Consider the following 22511-nt stretch of genomic DNA (forward strand, 5'->3'; position numbering starts at 1 on the left):
TCACACACACACACACACACACACACACACACACACACTGTCATCTTTGATTACATGACATATTCACAGCTGATGTGAGAACATTGATTTATACTGTAGTGACTCCAGTGCTGTGAACAGGACCATTCATAAATACAGCTGTCAACCTCCAACACTGACGCTGTGAGAACAGCCTTTGAGGATCTTAGAGGTGCTTTTGCGGTTCAGATTCAATTAATGGACTGCACAAGACGTTATGAGCTCAGAAAGTAACTCTTTCAAGAAAACAATGACAGGTCATAATTATGCATGCATATTTCTGCATATAATGACTATACAGTGTTCATTTTTAGCATGGCTCATAACCACCAGTAGCGTAAGTGGCCTGTGATTGTAAACAGGGCTCGAGTCTTCACATAATGATCAAACACAATGACTTTGAGTGCTTTGATATTTCAGGTTTGCAGTTCTACTATTTTATGACAGGACTGATGCAAGATGTCCATCTGAGCAATATGTACACTGACACAAATATTGATTTTTTTTTTTTATTATCTATACTATTACTCATGCTTAGGCGCACATTTCATTTATTTGTTGAGTCATTAAACCCTAACATGCAATGTTTGTATTTCCATAAGCATATGCAGGACGACAATCTGAGCAAATGCTATAAGTCTAAACGGCAGAAGTTGATGTCAGAAGTAGAGTAAGTCTCTCAGGACCGCAGTGAAGTAGGACGCGCACTCAAAAATGACCCATTTCCAAATAAACCCCACATTACCATTACACCATCCTATTTCTCACAATGGAAGAATATATAAACATGAATAGCAGGTAATTAGAAATATCACATTGGAAAGTGTGCTAGTTGTGACTGTAACAGACTCTTTAGCCATGATCCAAAGCAACTGGTACAGTGAATCTCAGAAACCGCATTATTAGAGCTTTATATTTCAATCCACTGTATCTGCCTACATTACTGGTAAACTGTAGAAACACACCTATACATGCATCTCACTGCAGTCCAGCTGAAATAAACACCATCAGCTTTTGTTGCTTTTTACACAAATTATGATTACAGTGGCAGATTATTGATTAATGAAGACTTATTCTTGTGTGGTTACTTGCACAACTTGATGTTTGCATCACATAACCAGCTCCATATGTGTGGCTTTTCTGGCATAGTAAACGTGCTGGGTAGCGCACCCGGTACAGCACTGCACTAGTGATGTGAAGCGCTGAAGTACCGTCAAACACAGGCCATGATGAAAGAGCCCAGAACCTCATAGAAGGAAGCTAAAATTGGCATGATTGCTTCAGCACATGCTTTTTTTCTCACATTTGCTTTATTGTGTTAACAATATTGGTTATCAGTTATTGGATTAGGGTTTAGTGCAGGTGCTTCGTTGTTTTTGTAAATGTGATACATTATTAATCACTACTAATATGCAAGACTTACTTTGAAAGCCATGAACTTGTGATACGGTTTGGGAGCCCAGGCGTAGACCTCCACAGCGCTCCTCAAGGCGATGACCAGGAACTTGATTTTTTCATAGCGAACTGAAATCATCAGCATTATGTGAGTACGGAGAACAAGATCATTGAAAACACCGACTTACAGTTATGACACTGAAATCTGAATCTGCACTATTATCGTGTGTAATTCTGATTGCACTTGATAGATGTTTTTTATCCAGAGTTTCTGCTCATCAGGTAGTCAGTTTGCATTCTCCTCTGGTTTGCTAGATTAAGTTCACTAGGTGTTTCCATGCAGTCTATTATAAGTATAATGTTTAGTATGTTTTTAATGAGTTTACAGTAAAGCTGCTTGAGATGCAGCATACTAATGTTTGTAGCTGAACTCCGTTAAACACGTGGATGTTGTCTTGTTCTGGACTCACCCACTTTATAGCTCACACACCCCTCCAGTTCCCCCACTGACGTCCAGCCCTGTTTCTTCTCCACCTCCGGATCATTACGCAAGATCTTATTCCTCAGCCAGGACAGGTAGTACAGCCTCAGCTTGTTTTTCTTACCTTTCCACAAGAAATCATAAATAGATGACACACATATACACACTAAAGTTTGGAATAATTAAGGTTTGCAATTGGATGAATAACATTGTTGCTTGTAAAGATGGAGTAGTTAACTGCTACAAATGAGAATATTGTGGTAAGAGATGACAATGATTCCATTCATGCAATTATAATCAGTATAATTTACGTTCAACAAGCCATTGAGTATAGGAGTGAGTACGCTTTCATGGCAGATTGTCTCTATGAAGTGAATAATATTGTTGCTTGCGCATGACACTAAACAGTATCATGCATGAGAAAGTAAAGAGTGAGAACGTGTTATGCTTCAAGAAATGTGAGGTCAATTCTTCAAGGACTCTTGCAGGATTTGTACCTTCTTGTATTTGTTCATTCATCTGCTAGTGTAAGTGTAAGAATACTGTAAGAATAGAATAGTTGTGCTGAAGTGCAGTGTGTACCTGATATAGTGATGAGCACGTTGAGCCCCTCCAGCACGTCCATCTGCTGGAAGCGTCTGCGGCTGATGAGAGAGTAAACTTTACCCTGACCACTGCGGTCCAGCAGCCACAGGCCGCTCTCGGTGCCCACCAGCAGATTCACTCCTACACACACACACACACACACACACAGATCCCGGTCACAGGGAGTAAAGACAACAGCACAAATACACCAACTAAAAGAGCATTCACAACCTGCTTTAGACAAAAGAGAAAACACTGAAAAGACTCTTGCTAACAGCATGTTTAGAAAAGAGCTCTCACGTAAAGCACTATGGATGGGATTAGAAATCACTGAATTACAGTTTGTCAGTGGAAGTGTATCATTTAGTTTCTAACTTCTGTATGTCAAATAATTACAATTAATCTGAGCAATCTGTGATTTACGTAATTTCAACTGTGCCAAACCAGCTATTTTTATCTGGAAATTATCAAGCCAACAGTTTGCATTTAATAATAAAGCTGCACCAATGAACGCAACAAGAAATTTAACTTTAGGTACAATATTAGATGAAGGTCAAAATAAATAAGGTAAAGTCGTACAAAAACAAAAAACAAAACACAATCTGTAATCTGGATGTGACCCTATTTCTCAGAGGACCTCTGATTTAGATGAAACAACAGGTATTTTTTACACTGTAATTTCATACAAACATCATATCAGCTGCATTCTGTAATAATCAAACAAAGCGTGCATTAAAGGCACAATATGTAAGTTTTCGCCACTAGAGGTCGCATTTTCAAACCAATAACAAAGGCGAAGCTTGATGACGCTATGAAGGAGGATGTGCACGGATGAGGTATTAATTAATTTTTTTATTACCTGTACCTTCCATAGTTATTCAAACAGCAAATAAATTATACAGAGAAAGCAAACAAAAAACATTTACATTGTCAAAGAACATTATGACTGACTTCAGTCTAGTTTAAGCACTCTTCAAAAACGTACTAACGTAACCTTGGTTCCCTGAGATACGGGAACAAGTACTGCATCTGCTAAGACGCTATGGGGAAAACTCCTTTTTCTCCGAATACTGAAGCCTTTAAATAACGCAGTGTAACTGCACGAGCCTATGGCAACACAGCTCGCCAAAATGGGCAGGGCATCTGGCTATATAAGCGTGCACTCCGCTATAGGATCCTCAGGTTAGGGGGGGTGGTCCGGCAATGGCGAGACTTTGCCCCCTCCTTTTCCTGACCCGCGGATCAGGTTGACGCCTGAGGTGCCAGGTCCAGCACTACCTTGGACCGGGGTCCTTGGCGCTTAGGGAATGGGTAGCATCTAGCCGAGCGGGAGCGATGTCGGGGCTCAGGCTTGGAGGCCGGCAGTGCAGCCGATGATGCGGGCTTCGCGTTTGCTGAGTCGGCGCCGTCTTGGGGCGAGTGGCAGCAGCTGCAGAACTGGAGCGCTTTGGCAAGAAGTGTCGCATTGCCTGGGACGACTTCTGCGCAGCGGTGAAGCGCTCCGCGAACCCTTCCACCGCAGGTCCAAACAGGCCAGAGGGGGAGACCGGTGAGTCGAGGAAGGGGACTTTATCCGCATTTTTGATCTCCATGAGGGTCAACCATAGGTGGTGCTCATGCACCACAAGGCTGGCCATGGATCTGCCGATCGCCTGAGCCGTCATCTTGGTGGCGCGTAAAGCCAGGTCGGTCACGCTGCGCAGCTCCTTGAAAGCTGCGGGGTCCGGTCCAAACTCGTCCATATTCTGGAGAAGTTTGGTCTGAAGGACCTGTAGGACCGCAATAGAGTGAAGCGCTGGGGCCGCTTGTCCAGCAGACAAATAGGCCCTTCCAGTGAGAGCTGAAGTCATCCTACACGGCTTGGATGGGTGGGCGGCCTTCGCCTTCCAGCAGATGCGTGGCCACTGACTCATCCAGGGGAGGTAGTTTGTCATACCCTTTTCCTTCAGCGCCGTCGACCGTTGTGAGGGTGGACGAAGAGGAGGCACGCAGGCAGGCCGAGTAAGGGGCGCACCAAGATCTGGTGATTTCATCATGAACTTCTGGAAAGAATGGTGAAGCTCGTTGTCGAGGGGCTTGACGGCACCCCGGCAAGAACCATTCATCCAGGTGGCTGCGGGTGGGCTCCTCCGGCGGAGACCAATCCAAACCCAGCTCTTGCACAGCTTTAGACAAGACATGGAAAAGTTCGGCGTCCATGCCCGTGCTGGCAGCACTGGGCTCCACAGACGGCAGGGGGCCGGGGTCGAAGGACGAGCCCGACAGCTCCTCCGCATCTGAAGCAGCCAGAGACACACTGTCGTCCATGGCGTTCGCACTCGCTCTCACCGAACGAGACCAGATCGCTTTCAGCCGCAGAAGGATGCAGGTCGGGTGAGAGAACAGGATGGGGGAAGCCTCTCTATGTGGAGAGAGTGAGGCACGCGGGGGCTCAGCCAGTGTGGGCTCACTCATCACCGAGCACCGAGATCCTCTGCCTTGCTGCTTTTTCCTCACAGGCTCCTAGGAGGAAGAAAGTGGGAGGGCGCGAGGGGCGGAGTCGCTTTCTGAAAAGAAAGCTATCCGCGAGCGCAGAGAGGCGAGATTCATATCCTCGCAATGAGGACATTCCATCTCGGTAAGTGCAGCTTCAGCGTGGGCAGTGCCCAAGCATGCAACGCACTCGCCGTGACCATCAGCGGCGTACAGGGGAGCCCTGCACGAGCGACAGTAGCGACATTTACAACAACACAGCTCCGCTGCCAAGCCATTGGTTCATTTTTAATACACTGCACGAACCAATGGCCATGCATTTACACTGCGTTATTGAAAGGCTTCAGTATTCTGAGAAAAACGCAGTACGAGTAAAGTATCAATAGGGAACTCCCCTTATAATCAGTAAAGCTGTCTATACACGGTTTGATAAATGAATCTCTTACTTGCATCATACGTACATCTGCACTTTGTTGTTTATGATGAGAGAATTCGCGTGAGAGCTGAATTCAGTCAGCGAGCAAAAAAACTCATCTGAACGCCTCTGATTGGCCATTGCCTTCATAAGCTCAACAAACTCATGTGTGATTGGTTATAATGCTATGTGAATGTGTCTCACCCCACAGACTGGCACAGAGGATTTCAGCGTTGAACTTCTTTTTGTATTTGCGTATCTCTGGGGCATCGCTCTGAGGACGGATGTTGGTGGGGTTGACGTTCACCACCGAGCCCTTCCTGTGAGGCTGTCTGACGCACGGCTCACACCTGCCATTCACTGACACACAGAGAGAGAGAGAGTTTGTTCATCAGAGAAGTAAACAGATAAGGGGGAACATTGTGCGGATCAAGGGCATGCTCCACATGGAATTTCTTTGAAAGATATTTGCTTTACATGATAATGTGTAGTTACTTTAAGGTATTTTTCAAAGTTTTAAATAATAAAATTTATAAATTATACAAAAATCAAGATCAAAAATCCCATGTTATAAAAGGTGAAGTGCTAAGCAGGCTGTTTAATAGAATATTGGCTGATTAGATGGCAATGCTGACCTAAAATGCAAAATGTTTGCCCTCTCTCTTCAACGTTCCCACATCTCAGACCATAAAATATAACCCTTTTTAGACAGATTTTGAAGTAAAAAAAAACAAAATACAAAACATATTGAAACAACCAGGGGCCAGTTGCATAAACTTAGCCACCATTTTAAGACTGTCTTAAGAACTAGTTTAACCAACTAGCAGTTGCCAAGGGGTAATCAGTCTTACTTTTCCAATACAAATAAGACCAATCTACCTTTTCATAACTGAATTAAAAAAGTTATGACCAGTCTTGAAGAAAAAAAAAAAAAAATAGATGACTAACGTTTTAAGTCTAAACAGTTTATGCAACCAGCCCCAGTTCTTTATTTACCCTTGTAAGGAATGCGGTCCAGACCTCCTCCTGAAGTGGTTTGAGTAATTGAATTTAAATGCGTCTCGAAAGCATTTTGGAGGGCATTTACACCTGGTCTTTTCATGATCAGATAGTTATCCAATCAGAGAAAACGCATTAAAGGCACAATATGTAAGATTTTTTTATTAAAATATCCAAAAACCACTAGAACAGTGTTTTATCACGCTGGCCGTATCCCTGTGGACTCTGAGATGGAGAGAGCAAACGCGGGTCAATGAAAGGTGAGAATGAGGAAGAGGAAGATGACGAGCTTTTTCCTGCCTGGTTACTGAATAATTTCTGTAAATGCAGAATAACACCACAAAGATCAGTTTTACATGATAATACAAGTACAATTTGATTAAGTGAATGACTGATGTGAATTCCCAAAGAAATCTAGAATATTTTTGCATCTATGCGCAAAAACAAAGAACAAATACTTACATAATTATACAATCTTTTGAAATGATAACTGGCTTAAAACAGTCTCACATCAATGTAAATGTATAAAATGCCCAACACAACCCAGATTTACTAACAGCTTTCACCAGCACAAACCCTAGTTTGCCATTAAAACTACTGTCAGGACTTACTAAATATGCACAGTGAAACATTAGTGATGAAAAGGCATGAACATGTTATTTTGACCTTATTGCATGTGCATTTGTAGGAGTTTCCTTTTCAGACACAACATTTATGGGAGGAGAGGATTTAAATCAATCACGCAATGATTTACAAAGGTTTGCTGTAGTCAGTTTACTGGTAGTTTTGTGACATTTGTGTGATTATAACTCTCAAAAAACATCTCTGAACCCATTTGTGTGAGTGTGTGTGTGAGTGTGTGTGTGTGTGTGTGTGTGTGTGTGTGATTAGAGTCGTACGGGGAGCGCGCTCTGCTGGTGCGAGGGGCTCTTGTGCAGCAGGTCGGGCAGAAAGCAGCTGTCGCTGGACTGCGGTCCTGAAGGCCTCTGATGGACGCTATGTGCTGGCTTTGTTTGCTTCCTCATCAATAGTGACATTAAAACACATTTTAGGCTTATTATAAATAAAAAAATGTGCATTGTGTAGAAGTAATACTCCAAATAATGTTTCATTAAAATTTTTGATAACATAACATTTTAAAAAGAATGTATATACAGTCATGTGAATAAGTTAGGACACCCTATTGAATTCCATGGTTTTCTGTATCAGGAGATAATAAAATAAAAAGTCTTACTTATTGAATTTAAAAAAATGGCTTCGGTGTGATATGTCATGTGTTGTTGTTCATCTGAGGTTTTATTTTCCAAATTTTAAGCCCTGGAAAGAACCAGTTATTTATGTCCTGATAAGGAAAACCATGGAAATCAATAGGGTGTCCTAACTTTTTCACATGAGAGTACATTAAAACCGTCTGCTAAAATGACTAAATGTATATCAGTAGGTCTCGAGTTGTCTGTCAGTAAATATGTTAATAGATTTGAACTCTACTTAGTATGAAATGTAAAAACATTAAAAATCGTTCTGATCCCAGACTTTTGACCAGCAGTGTGTATTATTTGTGCCGTCCATCGCTTTATAATCACTCAAAAAGCTGTCACTCAGGTAATCAAGATCTCACAAAGTCATGTGATAATCAATTAAATTCTCAACGCTTCTAACTTAAACGGTACTTCTAACTGATAATAAGCAGAAAATATAACATAAGCAGAAACGTCTGTGATTAACATTGCTCAACGCTGCAAATACATAGAAACCGATCTCCTTGAGCGCAAATCATAACGCACTGGATAGTTCGCCAAATCTGCAACGAAACGCCATTATTACAGATTTCGTTTGAGGGTGCTTACCCCGTAGAACCGGACCTGGCATCAGCAAACACATCAACAAACACTGAGCTCAAATGAAACATCTAAATATGACTGACCAGAACAGCAGATGGTGTGTGTGTGAGTGACTCTCCGTATCTGAAGTGTTCAGTGTTACTGAAGCTCATCACCTGCTCAGCAAACAGACTCACAGCCGCTGATTCAGGATCAGTCCTGTGCTGTTCACCGTCTCTGGGCTGAAACACAGGCACAAACAGCACATCATTACACCAGCGCTGGGAAAACAACAACTAATCACGATAATAATGCTGAATTATCATATCAATAAGTCACATGAACAGAAGCCACACCTGGTCAAAACTGCATTGCTAGGAGAAACACTGATAATTAGTATCAGTGTAAGTCACATTTCATTATTATATTTAAAAATTACGTAAATTACCACTAAATAAAGCCAAACATTTTAAACACTATACATGTGTTTTAGTCCCTCTCAATCCACAGAAACACTTTAATGTTAACCGTATATAGAACAAGAATGAACAACGTAAGTGCAACATAAACAAATTATAGTTGCATCCATATAAACACTTATTATAAACTCCAAACCTAAACAAATTTAACCCTGTAAGGCCCACTGTTGTAATATTACAACATCAGTTTTAGCTCGTCTAAAATAAAGCTGCTCATATATATATATTTTATTTTTTTCTCTAACACCACATTTACACTACTAATATCACCGCGGGGGCGGGGGCATTTTACTTTCACTTTCGAATTAGCGGCAATTCGGCGTCAATTGCTTGAATGCAACAACAAAATACAACGTCAAACTCACTTTAGCGTATATATAAAACATAGAACTTTTATTAACAAAACAAATAAAAATACACCATGCTATAGGACAGGCTATGCCTAATATAAAATAACAAATAACGTACATAAAGTTTAAATGTAGAACACTGGAAACAAGTAAACATGTATAATATATAAACAAATAAATAAGAAAGTAGAACGTTTATTAGCAAAACGAGTAAGAAAGCTTGGACGCACAGCATACACCTTGATGTAAAAATAAATAAATAAATGACACAAAGTTTAAATAAAGTAAAAATCAGCAAACAATGTGGAACCAATTAAATAAGAAACGAATGTTAAAAAAAAACTTCCAAAATCAGATAAACGGCAAAAGTCAACAGGCTTTTCAAAATCCAAAATATTGCCAAACAGGCACTTTTGCATCTAGTTTCGAAACTAAATAATCCGCGATCGTCTTGTCTGTCTCACCTCACTCTTCTTGTCAGTCAGCTCGACTCACTCTCCTCACTGGAGAAATGAAATCTGATCTGTGATGCGACTGTCGTTCGGCACGCTGCATTGAGCAGCCGCGTTCAGTTTTTAATTGTAGTGTCTGTTCTTTTACTGAACTAAATGATTTTTATTACTATAAAAAATCAAAACGACGGTGGGGGTCGGTGACGCGGTGGGCAAGTGACGTAACCGGTGTTGCGGCTTAACACCATCAGCACCGTCTATCGCGGCAAGCCTAAACTGAAGTCACAAACTCTAACCTGTTTCTTGTGGTTTCTTCTGGTTTTCTCGGTAAGGTCAGTCTCTTCCTGCCACATCATCTCCTGGAGCTCCGGCCACTGGAGTCCGGTTTGGTGTAGGAGCCGTTCCTGCTGCTGCACACACACACACACACACCACAGCCGGTCAGACTGAGAACAAGCCTCTCCTCATGTCTACACTTTCAGCAGCTAACTGCATTCACCCTGGCATGCTGCTTCAACGCCATTAGGCTGATTTCCCTCCACTGCTTCAAAAATTTGTAAAGGAAAGTGATAGTTTTGTAAAGAGATTCATATGTTTTGATTCATCTACACAAGTCATTTCAAGCACAAGCTTTCAGACCAAAAGCTTTCGAGAAACACATCCAAATACTGGACTGATAGAGCACACATTCACACACACACAGAATGTGTATTCCACTAAAACATGCAGCGACTGACCCGACACATAACATCACCTGCAGAGCAAACAAACACTAAACGTGATAAAGCTACTGCAGAGTAAAACACAGAGCGTCAGTGAAACATCAGCACTCATTTGATATATGTGACCCTGGAGCACAAAAGCAGTAACATGGACTCTCCGGGAAGATTGACTATAGAGCTGTGTGAGCACAAACACAAGAGCCACGGTCAGTTCTCAAGCCATCTGCCATATGGAGACACACTCACTGACATCTGCTCATCACACAGAGACAACAGCGAGGCCATTCATGCTTACATAACATCTTCAGCTTCATTTTAATACATTGGTTTATTCTGATTTACCTTTCGGTCGCTGTGGCACAAACGTCATCGAGCTGCCTGCTGATCATAAACCAGCTTCACTCTCAGTGATGCACTGGTTCACTAATTCAGATCTCACCTCTCAGGTTTAACATGCAATCCAAACTGATTCTTTGTCCTAATGCACTTTCCTGGTCGGATTATTATCAGTCCAAAGTAGGGCTAAAACGGCGAGTCGACATTATTGACAACGTCGACATTAAAACATTTTCAAGAAATATTTTTGTTGTCGAGTAGTCGTTTAATCTCATATGATCTCAAGTAAGAGCCTGCAATAAAGCGGTTTGACCAGAGTGGCGCTGTAGAGCAAGACTGTAATTCAGAGAAGACACACACACAAACACACACTTCAGAGCAAACGCAGCTGAACCTGAAGCTGCTGAGCGGTGTTTGGATGAATATGTAAATATATGCTACGCTTTCCTCTCGATAACGAAATAAACACAACAAAAACTGACCGCGGTGAGAAAGCAGCAGTTAAGAAAGCATCTGATTACAGCGATGTGGACGTTTGTTCGGTACTCCAGTAAAGTCCAGTCGCGTCACGTTTATTTATATAGTACTTTATGCAATAGATAGCCTTAAATCAAGCAGCTTTACAGCATTAAACATAAAAAACCAGAGTCAGTGTCGCTTTCAGTTAGAATTACAACTTGATTTTCTGTTATAAATCAGCTCTCCAGTGTGGAGCTAGCTAATGATAAAATCTGTTCATTAGTGGGGGAAAAATATTATTTTATTAAAGTGATAGTTTGGTTTGCGGAGATCAAAGCTTGATCTAGCGCAGGACTGTTTTGATTATCATAACCCTGTAAGGTATTTTAACTCTTTCCCTGCCAAACACTGATTTTCCCGTGTTTTCACTGTTATACACTAGAGGGCGCTATTACGCATCTCCTGAATGAGCCTAGAAAGTGCCGATCAAAAACACAGGTGATGAAGCCGCAGAAACAAGTGATCTCATATTTAAGCAGATGCATATGATAAAATAATGTGATTATCAACACTAACTGCATATAAATGAAAACCGCCTAATGTTAGCGAGTGAAATGTGGATGCAGAAAGTGTTATAGACCTGTGCCAGCTTTGGGAGGACTGATGGAAGCCATCGTATTGTAATTACATAATATGATTTTCAAAAGCTGAAGTGATTACCTTTATTTATTTTATTATAACTCAGAATTTAACTAATTTCAAAAGCTGAATAATCACTCAAAGTCTACTGATTAATCTGTGAAAATAATTGACGATTAGTTGATTAATCGGTCAAATAATCGTTAGATTAATCGATTATCAAAATAATCGTTTGTTGCAGCCCTAGTCCAAAGAAAGACGTGACCGAACAGCCCTGAGCAGGGTGAGGAACACTTCCTGTTTTATTTCCACTCGAGCTTTATCCATGTAGCTGTTACATCACACCAGCTAACTCATTAAAATTCATAAATGTTAATATTTAGTCATTATGTTCTTTGTAGCTAGTCTAGAACTGTTACTACTCTTAATGCTGACTCTACAGTCTGAACTGAGAAAGGACGGGAAGTAAAGATGTTTCAAAGCCTCTATTAAGGTTTCATATAGAGATCGGTGTGGTAACACATACCTGGGTTCACCTTCATCTTCATTCATGGCATCTTCTTCATCTTCACTGCCACTGTATTCATATTCCGTCCCCTCTGTTCACAGTGATCATAAATAGAGTTTGAGGCTAATTAGGCCAAACCACGAGCAAACTACACTACCATCTGAACAGTGGATGTGTTTGAATGTAATTTTAATGTGCATCTTCTCAAACCACAGAACATCACCTTTCTCTGGCCTCCTCTTCCTGGTCCTGTCCAGGTGGTCTTTGAGCGTGATGCGCACCTGTCGCTCATTGGGAAGGTCTTTAATGAAGGAGTGGCGCAGGAGCGTCTCTGTGGACGGCCGGTGGAGGTAGTTCTTCACCAGACAGCTGTCTACAAACGTCTGAAACTTCTTAGACCTTCAGGAGCAGTGAAACACAGGTCAGTTATTTTTTACAATCGCTCGGACACATTTCTCAGTGCTTCCGTCACTTTTTCAAAACTCCTCACACCGAGCACAGCATCAGTCTTTGTGGGCTAAACTGTAAATCGTCATTTATCATTGCTTTGGCACAAAATGCATTCATTGACCACATCTGTCAAATTACATGAATTCTTTTCTCACTTCGACACAAACACCACCAAACCTTTATGTGCTACACAAGCCAATTTGCACATTTGCATGCTGTTTTCAAAACTTCAGTTCAAAACCTAGCACAGTACAAAAATGACTAAGACAGAAATCTGCAACATTTCTACAGTAATATCATATAGAAAAATATTCTGAATGTAAAAAATCAAATACTGTTGAAGCAGTTGCATGTAGCTGAACATCTTCACAAGTGTTAGTCTTTCACACTTTCATTACCATCCACACAAAAGGGGAAAACTTAGGAATAATTTTGTACTGCAATGTAAACATGGACCACGTAACATATACTGCAGTGAATTATAAACAGTAGAGAGTATAATTATTGTTTTGTACAGAAATTTTACAAAAGAAAACTTGCTTGTTAGTGTTTTTTAGGTTGTTGTGTTATGAGAGATAAAGTGTGTTGTCCTAGCGATTGTAACAAATGTCTCGGTGGTTCCCCTTCTAGGGAACTCGAGCTGCGTCCTCTAGTGGACACTATGGGGTGTCTGAAGCATGTGTCAAACAGCTTCACTCTAATTGGCCCACGTAGCCTGTGACATCACAGATGGGCGCCCGGAAGTATAAAAGGGCTTCTTTAGAACACGTCATCAACTTAGTTGTCTGAAGGAGACGCGAATAGTACTTGCTTATGGCTTCATTTTTCTTACCTGTCTCACTTCACTTGTTGTAATTGTTTTATTTCCTAGAAGTATTTCAATGTTAAACAGGTGTACAGCGGTATGCGTACAGCATCATGTTCGGTTTTCAACACGCGCTGTTGTATTACGTTATTATGTTATGCTATATCATTAGGAAACTCTATTCATAATAAACTCTATGGCTGTGTGGCAGGTCTGGCTGTAATAAACGGCATTCTCTCACCATTTCTTGGACTTGAGTTTGGGAGGAGGGTTTCGTGGAATGAGGAACAGCGCTCTCATGGGATGCATGTCACACAAGGCTGCAGAGAAATACAGGAATCATACACAAACACGGGATCATATGTAACTTTTATAGAGTGTTTCTGCATATGTAAACTCACGTGGCGCTCCCTCGGCCATCTCTAAAGCGGTGATTCCCAGAGACCACACGTCGCTCTGAAACATGCGTCATCACAGTCACTGATGGAAACATGCTCACTCACTGATGTAGAGTAGTCTACTCACCCTGTAGTCATACGTGGAGTCAGGGTTTTCATCGCACGCGATCACCTCCGGCGCCATCCAGTACGGCGTCCCGATGAACGTGTTTCTTCTGCCAATCGTTCGGTCTAACTGAGCACTGACGCCAAAATCCACTGGAAAAACACATACATCAACAGTGTCTCCTGCCATATATATGCCAGCATATGATACAGGGCGATTCTTCTGTACATGCATATTGCTCTGTGTTTAAAAAAAACATGTATTTTAGTGGATTCTCATTTGTGTAGTTTAAATATTAAAATAACAACAAAAAAAGACAAAAACAGAATGAATATACTAAAACTTTAAAGCTACAGTCCGTAAGTTTTGCCTCTTTGTCGCCATCTCTGTTTGAAACCTGCAATTGCAGCTGTTTGTGGAATTATCTTCATTACGTGGGTTGTGCACCGGCGCGGATGAATCTAATGTTTTGAGGTGAATGTGTGGATCCTGTACTTAGCGATCACAGATTCTAGTCTACGTCTTGGAATATATGACCCAAATAAGCATTTTCACCAGATATCATCTGAATAAGTAAGTAACAAGTCTGCCTCGTTTGTTCTGATCATCTGAGGAAAAAAGCATTACAATAAATCACGCTACAATGGTGATTAAATCTAACGATCGGTTAGCTCCTATCACATCAACTCAGATGCACATTTAAAACTGGAATATAATTTAATTTCAGTCACATGTGTTTCATAAACACATAATCCTTTCTGGATTACAATCCTCCATCAAAATGATAAGTTTAATTATTGCAGCTGCTGTAAGAAAAGGCTAAACGATCCTCCACCTGCAGGATCCTCACATGCGATATAGTCTATTAGCCGGGAAAACTTCTTTATGTTTACAGTCGTGGCATAATTTTACGTCATTTTTAACCAAAAAAAATATGGAAACAGAATTTTTATTTTTTTATCTAATTCAAAATATTAACAAAATGATGATAGCAAATCAATGATACTTAAATAACACTGCTATGTACACAATAATTATAATGTATCTTATGCTTAATTTTTATGTAAGTGTAAAGTAGTTAAAAACTGACTCATATAAAGTGGGTCCTATTTTTATTTTTAAATCGATTGTGCAACATCTTTCATATAAGAAATAAAAAGCTGGCATATAGAAAAATGAAAAGTACCATAGTAAAATGAAATAAGAAGCAATAAGAAAAAAGTAAGCAAAAACAACTAACCATAGCATGTTTGAAGGGTGAGCTTGCACTGCTTCTCAGTGAAACACGCTCATGATCATATCTAGTATTTCTCAGATGCTGGTGATGGATGGAGGTCTTACCCAGTTTGATCTCAGCGTTCTCCGTCAGCAGCACGTTTTGTCCTTTAATATCTCGATGAATCACGTGATGTGAGTGCAGGTGTAACAGACCCTGAGAGAACAGCAGCAAACCACAGTTTACACACACAAACACTGGACAGAAATAAATAAATAAACAGCTGCATTTCAATACTTTTGCACTTTTGATACTTTAAGCTTTGTCTTTCTTTTAATGACGTGCATGCCCTCATCAACTCAACAGTGAAATCAATGCCTATTTTAGCTGCTAAATTAAACATTATTAAACAGTTTCTTACCTCAAATAACAGAAGAGTTAATTGAAGTGTTTTTTGTTTTTGTGCAACATATTATCAACATATTCCACAATTCTGTTGATTCATCTTAACTTCTGGACCCAGAATATCCCTTCAATTTCTAATGTTTGACAGTGAATAGAGCATTTCTAAAACTAATGTCATTTATTATCATTAGGGTTATAAAATCAGTGAAAGAACAAGCTTTATATCTCTGTTACACCAGATGAAATTCCACAATTTTCAGCATGGATTAAATGCATTTGATGAAATGCTGAAGAATGAAAAGCATGATGTACAAAAACACTTCATGGACAGAATGCATTTCATAACACAAGCAACTCCTTTCATGAATGAAAAGCGTGTCTCGTTCACTGATTTCTGTGGATAACATGCATTTGTGACATGCTCTTTGATCTTTGCTGGTTTCTGTTATCCACATTAACTTTCTTTTTCTTTTTTGATGTTTGTGTTTTCTGTTATCCACATAAACTTTAGTGTACTAAATGAAGTGCAGGCTTCATCCAGACATGACATGCAACTGGTTTTTATCTTTCTGGGTATTATGCACATTAAAATATAACTGCATTTTTTCATTAAATACGGCTTTTCGTGTCACGTAATTCGGTTTGACCATGAAAACAGCTTACACTCAGCAGTCATTTAGGATGGATTTCAAAAGACTACAAATCAACAAAGGCCAGTAAAAACAGGCAGAAGGGTGCTTCACTGATCACTCTAGTCCATTTCATTATGAAGAGTACAAACAAATTACGATCCTTGTGTGCCTTATTGGAACAATCATATTGGAAAAATGTAATGTCATTTATTGAACGCGAAAGTAACGGTATCAAAATCTCACGATACAATATTATTGCGATATGAAGTCCACGGTACGATATTTATTGAGATATTTATTAAAAAGAAAAAAGACAAATGAAGAATTAGGGAAAAAATTAAATGATTTTGTTCATTTTAAAGTTAAATTATTCTATCTAATGCACTTTGAAAGAGCTGCAACTCATGTTCTTAACTAAGAAAACTGAAGTCAGAAGAAAGTCAGTGAATTGACTTGTAGCTGAACTTTAAAGAGGACTCAACCCTCTTTTTATTCATGATCATCTGTCTCAGTCTAAATTACATTCATACACACACACTCATACATAATTAGAATATAATAATAATAATAATAACAATGACAGTAATAGCCATATACTGTAAAACAATTGCACTGTAAAATAAATGAAAATGAATATTTCATAGGTATATTAGTTGTGTTTTACACTACAGCAGGGAAATAACAATACTTCTTTCTTAATTTCTACACTTGAGAGAGATATTGTGAATCTGGACTGCATTTAACCCGCTAGCTGTCAGCGATTCATGCTGCACTTTAAGCTTTTATTTTGAAGGAAACTCCAGCTTCAGTGAAAACATGTTCACAAAAACACGTCTGACTACAAATCTAGTGAAACGCTGTAATCATCTGCTGTGAAAATAAAGCCTAACTGGTGGCCGTTGTGTTCCCAAACGTGTGCTAAACTCACAGCAGTGAAATAAAGGAGTGGACTGCATTCATTCAGTGTGAACGAGTCGTTCTGAGACGCGGAAAACACCGGATCACGAGCTGATCGTCTGAACCAAGTGTGTGCTTCGCTTTGAAACACAGCGCAAACAGACTTGATGAAGGGATTAAACATATTATACAATGTGTTTGAGTTCGTTTGACAGATACTGTGCCAAAGCATAATGCCCCAAAACAAATATATTTTAAAAACTACACTTTTTGCCCGGAAGACCTATCGTTTCATATCATCATGTGACTAAGATAATATCGAGACCGTTTTGCTACCGCGATATTGATAATATGGTTACATCCCTCTCATTGAATGAACACACGAGTTGTTTCCACACACTAGGTAAGGTGTATACAGTGCGCTGTAATGTTTTACTCACTCTCAGCACTTCTCTGCAGATGTAGGCGATCCAGTCCTCCTTCAGACAGCTGCCTTTGGTCTTCTTCAGCAGGTCTGTGACTGAGCCGGCGCCGCAGAACTCCATCACCAGCTGACACACAGAGACAGACGCACATTAACCACACCGACGTATCATGCCCATGTCCTGCTGTCTTTGCTCATTCACCTCTTTCTGCTTTTCCTACATGTTGTGAACAGGAATGATCATAAGATTACTACTGTATTTCATAAATACAGGGTTCACATTTTCCATTTCCGACGTTATTTTACATTTTAGCACTATTAAGCTTTATATTTGGTATTATGGTCATCTGTAAATATTTGTATTTTTTCAGGGTTTTTACATTGTTTTTCGCTAAGTGACTTTTGCATGCACACAAGAAACTTGTTTGTGCCTTTGAGAAACTATTCACATGTGCATAGGAATTTTTTGCATGCTTACGCATTACAATTTCTGGTTTTATATAACCTATTTCCTTTGTGCATCACTGCCATCTTACTATGAATCAAATGAGAGCATGGATGCGCACGAGTTAATAGAGATCTACTTGCTCAAAATGTGGCTTTCCTTACGGTAGTACCTCTAATATCAAGGCCTAGTGTCCAATTTAGCTCATCCTCTGCAGCAGCAGAAAAACCATGACACGAAATGGGCTGATGGCATAATGCAGCTGTGTGCATTGTCCTATTTGCCAAGTTCAAGGGTCTATAAAAAAGACTGGAATTGTAAACAAAGTGTTTAAAATGTGGCTTTCGTTAGGGCAGTGTGTCATATTTCAAGGCCTTAGGTCTCTTTAATGCATAGCCAAGAAACCACACCGTTAAATGTTAGTACAACACATGGCTCAGTGTGCACTGTCCGATATGTTAACTTTAATGGATTTCCGTGCACATATAAAAGTCTGTATATTTTTTTATTTTTGCAAAGGGTCCTCGAGGCCATGTCATATGGTGCTAAGAATATCGTGAGAACAAACCCAAAACGCAAAACATTTTGCATAATTAAAAAGTGCACCTTGAATTCATTCAGTCGTGTTTGACAGTCACTAAAGACACTACTTATTTATTAGAATACAAGATCAAAAACAATGATAACAGCAACTATTTTATTTTTGTGGCAGGGCCAGTAGAAAAAAATCCTTAGCGTTGATCCCCGAAATCCCACATTTCTGCCACAATACCATGCTTTCAGTTAGTGTTACTACAGTAAATCCATGGTAAAGTTGGTGATTTGCGGATCATTGTGGCACGATGTTTGAGCATCAGTGTTGTTGAGAATGTCAGCGTTGGTTCGTTAAACTGGTTTAACTCACAGAGACATCTGGGTCTGTGACAGAACTCACATGCAATAAAAGAGCACACAAAATGTGATCATTTAGTGTCAGTCTGGAGCTCTGCACAAGTCCAGAAAACACACATTCAGGTTCAGCGTACTGGCAAAACCACGCTTGAGTGTTCGGGTGAACTGTCCCTTTAAGATGACCAGACAGCTCATAACAGAAGTGAGCACAGCAGAAGCTGGAGGCTGGTCTTGTTGTGTTTCTTTCGCTCACTCACCCACAGCTGGTCATCCTGACCCGCAGGACTCTTCTTCACAAAAGCACCGTAGTACGTGGCTATGTTCCTGTGATGGGAGTGAGTCTTCAGCATGTTAATCTCCAGCTTGATTTCATCCTCCTCGTCCTGCAGAAGACACGTGTGTGAGATGCCACAGCACAGTTAAAGCAGATCAGTGAGCAGTGGTGCAAACTCATTTTCAGGGAGCGTTGCTAAAGGCAGGACAACGTGTTGCTTAAAAGCTGCTAAATGACGTTGTGATGACATTGCGAGAAATGCAGATCACTCGAATCTCAGCAAAAATATGATTATGTTCATTTAGATGTGTTAGTAAAACTAAAAAAATAAATATAATAATGTTAAAATATAAATAATATATTTATTTTTACATACAGCATTGAATTATTGAATTATTGAACATTTACACATTTCTGAACAATTCTATTTTTAAGCAGTGTATTGGTAGTTAGTTAGTATGCTACACTTTAAGAAAGGTCTGTAAAACGGGACACAATGTACTGCGTTAATTTGAGATTTGTAACAGCTTTTTTACTTGTACCTTTTCCATTTTTATAGATATTTTTTAACTGATCAACAAGTGCAGGTACAAACTAACAAGGTGTTATTATTATTATTATTTTTTGCTCAATGATCACAATGGTGAATATTAATCACAGTTGTTGTCATTCATCAGAATTATTGCACATGCAATCCTGAATCAAAATGACATTTATCTGACCTCATCTAGTTTCCTGAGTTATTATATTCATCAGAATAAAGAATTGAGTTGAATTACTGAAATAAATGAACTTTTCCACGACATTCTAATTTATTGAGATGCACCTGTAGATCTATCGCACAACAGAACGCAGATCTACACGTAAGAATGATGTTAAAACTAGTTCAAAAACATGTTTTTTTAAAGGAATATCAAGTCTTTTCTGTCCATGCTTGACAGGAGCCTCTGTTGTGCATCACTTTGTTTACCAAAAGAATGAAAGGAATCGTTCACGTTTCATTTGACTACTACATCTTGAAAGATTGATTCAATTGTTAAAATGGTATGCATTCATTCGATTACCAACATTTTTGATAATAAAATTACAATTACAAATCAAAAAACACAGAATCCAGAAAACAACACAGGATTTCTGAAAAAAATAAATAAAATAAAATAAAAAATGTCTTAGGGCACTATTATTGCTAAAACTTTAATACATTTTTAAATTGTTAACATGTTGACTGTTTAGTTGAAGTTGAATTAAACTATTAAAATGGAATACAGAAATATTGAAGCGGAACATGAAGCAGATTTAGGGCCCTAGATTTGCTTGTGTTCTTTGGGAAAACAGTGATTTTGTTTTATGTTTTTAAAGAATTCTCTTCATGCTCACCAGGCCTGCATTTATTTGATCTAAAGTACAGCAAAAGCAGTAATACATTGTGAAATATTTTTATTAATTAATATATTTGAATATATTTTAAAATGTAATTTATTCCTGTGATTTCAAAGCTGAATTTTCAGCATCATTACTCCAGTCACATGATCTTCAGAAATCGTTCTGATATGCTGCTCAAAAAAAACATTTTTATTATGTAATTATATAGTATGTCGAAAACAGCTGAGTAGTATTTTTCAGGTTTCTTTGATGAATAGAAAGTTCAGAAGAACAGCATTTATCTGAAATACAAAGCTTTTGTAACATTATAAATGTCTTTATCATCACTTTTGATCAATTTAGAGCATCCTTGCTAAATAAAATTGTTAATTTCTATAATAACACCCCCTCCCCCCCCAAAAAAAATCTATTTATACTGACTCCAAGCTTTTGAATGTAGAGAGTATAATGTTACAAAAGCTTTGTATTTCAGATAAATGCTGATCTTTGGATCTTTCTACTCATCAAAGAATCCTGAAAAAATTTACTCATCTGTTTTAAATATTAATAATAGTAATAATCAGAAATTTTTCTTGAGCATCAAATCAGCATATTAGAATGATTTCTGAAGATCATGTGACACTGAAGACTGGAGTAATGATGCTGAAATTATATTTCACAATATTACTGCTTTTGCTGTATTTCTGATCAAATAAATGCAGGCTTGGCGAGCAGAAGAGACTTCTTTAAGAAAGAAACATTAAGAATCTAACTGTTGAGAAAGGTGTTTTGATGCTCTGGTCTCAGACGGCATGTGAAGCGCTCGTCTGTACGGCACACATGCAGGGCCGCATTACCTCAATGGGCCCCGGGGCTATGACTTACTGCAGGGCCCCCCCGTCACAATAATGATATAGCTTAACATAGGATTTTTATCCAATCAAAGTTTCATAATTCAAGTTACCAATTCCAATATCTCAAAATAAAAATAAAAAAATACTAGCCTATGTAAAAACAAACTTACTGAAGACAAGTAAACAGTCATGAATTACAATAGAACAAAGAAATTGACCTACAAACACTTAAAGCACTGAATAAGAAATATATTGTATAAAATAAATAGACTACAAATAGACTGAATAGTCTTCACTGCATTAATTCAATATACATTATTTTACAAAAGCGATTCGGTCAAGGACAGTGAGTGATTTTCTTTCTAATGTTTAATTTACATTATTGACATAAACAGCAACAGCAGCTATATTAGACTGCTTTGGAGGAATAGTTCACCCAAAAATTAAAGTTATATTGTTGTTGTTCTAAACCTGAATGAGTTTCCTTCTGCTGTTGAATGCAAACGTATATATTTGGAGCAATACTGGTAACCAAACAGTGTCTGTGCCTCCATGACTTCCATAGTATGGAGAGAAAAACAACACTATTGGAGTCAACAGGGACCAGAAACTTTCTGGTGGTTACGAATATTCTTCAAAATATCTTCTTTTATGTTGAGGAGAACAAAGAAATTCATACAGGTTCAGAACAACTTGAGTGAACTATATCAATTTTAAATCTCATCATATAATGCCAGGATGTCATATAGCCAGCTAGTGCACATGCTTTATCTTTAACTATTAACGTTCATTTAAGACACAAATAACTGTGTTGACGAGGAGACAGGCATTTTGACACATAACTATGTGTATTCGAACGTTTAAACACAAGGCACGAAAAATAACTCTTAGTTTAGTCAGGCGCTGTATGAGCAAGTATCAGAAACTGTCTTAACGCGCACGTTTACCTAAATGAATTCTGCCACTGCTTAATGTCCCTGAACAGTTAAATTAGTTTTTAAACCAAAATGCTTAAAATGCGTTTAAATGAAAAGCTTACATCATGACGCGTAAAATTTATTTCTCAACCCATAAGCGAATATACTAGGCCTATAGAGTTTGTTCAAACACAAAAAGCACTATAGCTACATCTATAGTATATAGATTTTATTTTATTTTATTTAGATGTTTTCCCCTCTCTCCTCATTTTTTTCTCTTACAATTTTTTTTTTTTTTTTTAGAA

At 38.9% G+C, this 22511-nt stretch overlaps 1 protein-coding gene across 1 annotated transcript in view; it reads right to left on the minus strand.

The window, feature by feature from the left end:
- The window catches only part of LOC107753228 (mitogen-activated protein kinase kinase kinase kinase 4-like), a 55188-nt gene that overhangs the window by 20595 nt on the left and 12082 nt on the right, over positions 1-22511 (minus strand). The window contains exons 3-19 of the mRNA XM_016569349.1: positions 19057-19182; positions 17480-17590; positions 15231-15321; positions 13911-14041; positions 13787-13841; positions 13627-13705; positions 12354-12529; positions 12149-12221; positions 10315-10366; positions 9763-9912; positions 8290-8427; positions 7265-7381; positions 6569-6683; positions 5571-5726; positions 2477-2620; positions 1884-2018; positions 1442-1542 (exon numbers count right to left, since the gene is read on the minus strand). Of these exons, the coding sequence (XP_016424835.1) occupies positions 1442-1542; positions 1884-2018; positions 2477-2620; positions 5571-5726; positions 6569-6683; positions 7265-7381; positions 8290-8427; positions 9763-9912; positions 10315-10366; positions 12149-12221; positions 12354-12529; positions 13627-13705; positions 13787-13841; positions 13911-14041; positions 15231-15321; positions 17480-17590; positions 19057-19182 (1950 nt within the window). The remainder of the gene's footprint in view (positions 1-1441; positions 1543-1883; positions 2019-2476; positions 2621-5570; positions 5727-6568; positions 6684-7264; positions 7382-8289; positions 8428-9762; positions 9913-10314; positions 10367-12148; positions 12222-12353; positions 12530-13626; positions 13706-13786; positions 13842-13910; positions 14042-15230; positions 15322-17479; positions 17591-19056; positions 19183-22511) is intronic.

This window comes from Sinocyclocheilus rhinocerous, unplaced genomic scaffold, assembly GCF_001515625.1.
Source record: "Sinocyclocheilus rhinocerous isolate Xijiao unplaced genomic scaffold, SAMN03320098_v1.1 scaffold1402, whole genome shotgun sequence".
NCBI lineage: Eukaryota > Metazoa > Chordata > Actinopteri > Cypriniformes > Cyprinidae > Sinocyclocheilus > Sinocyclocheilus rhinocerous.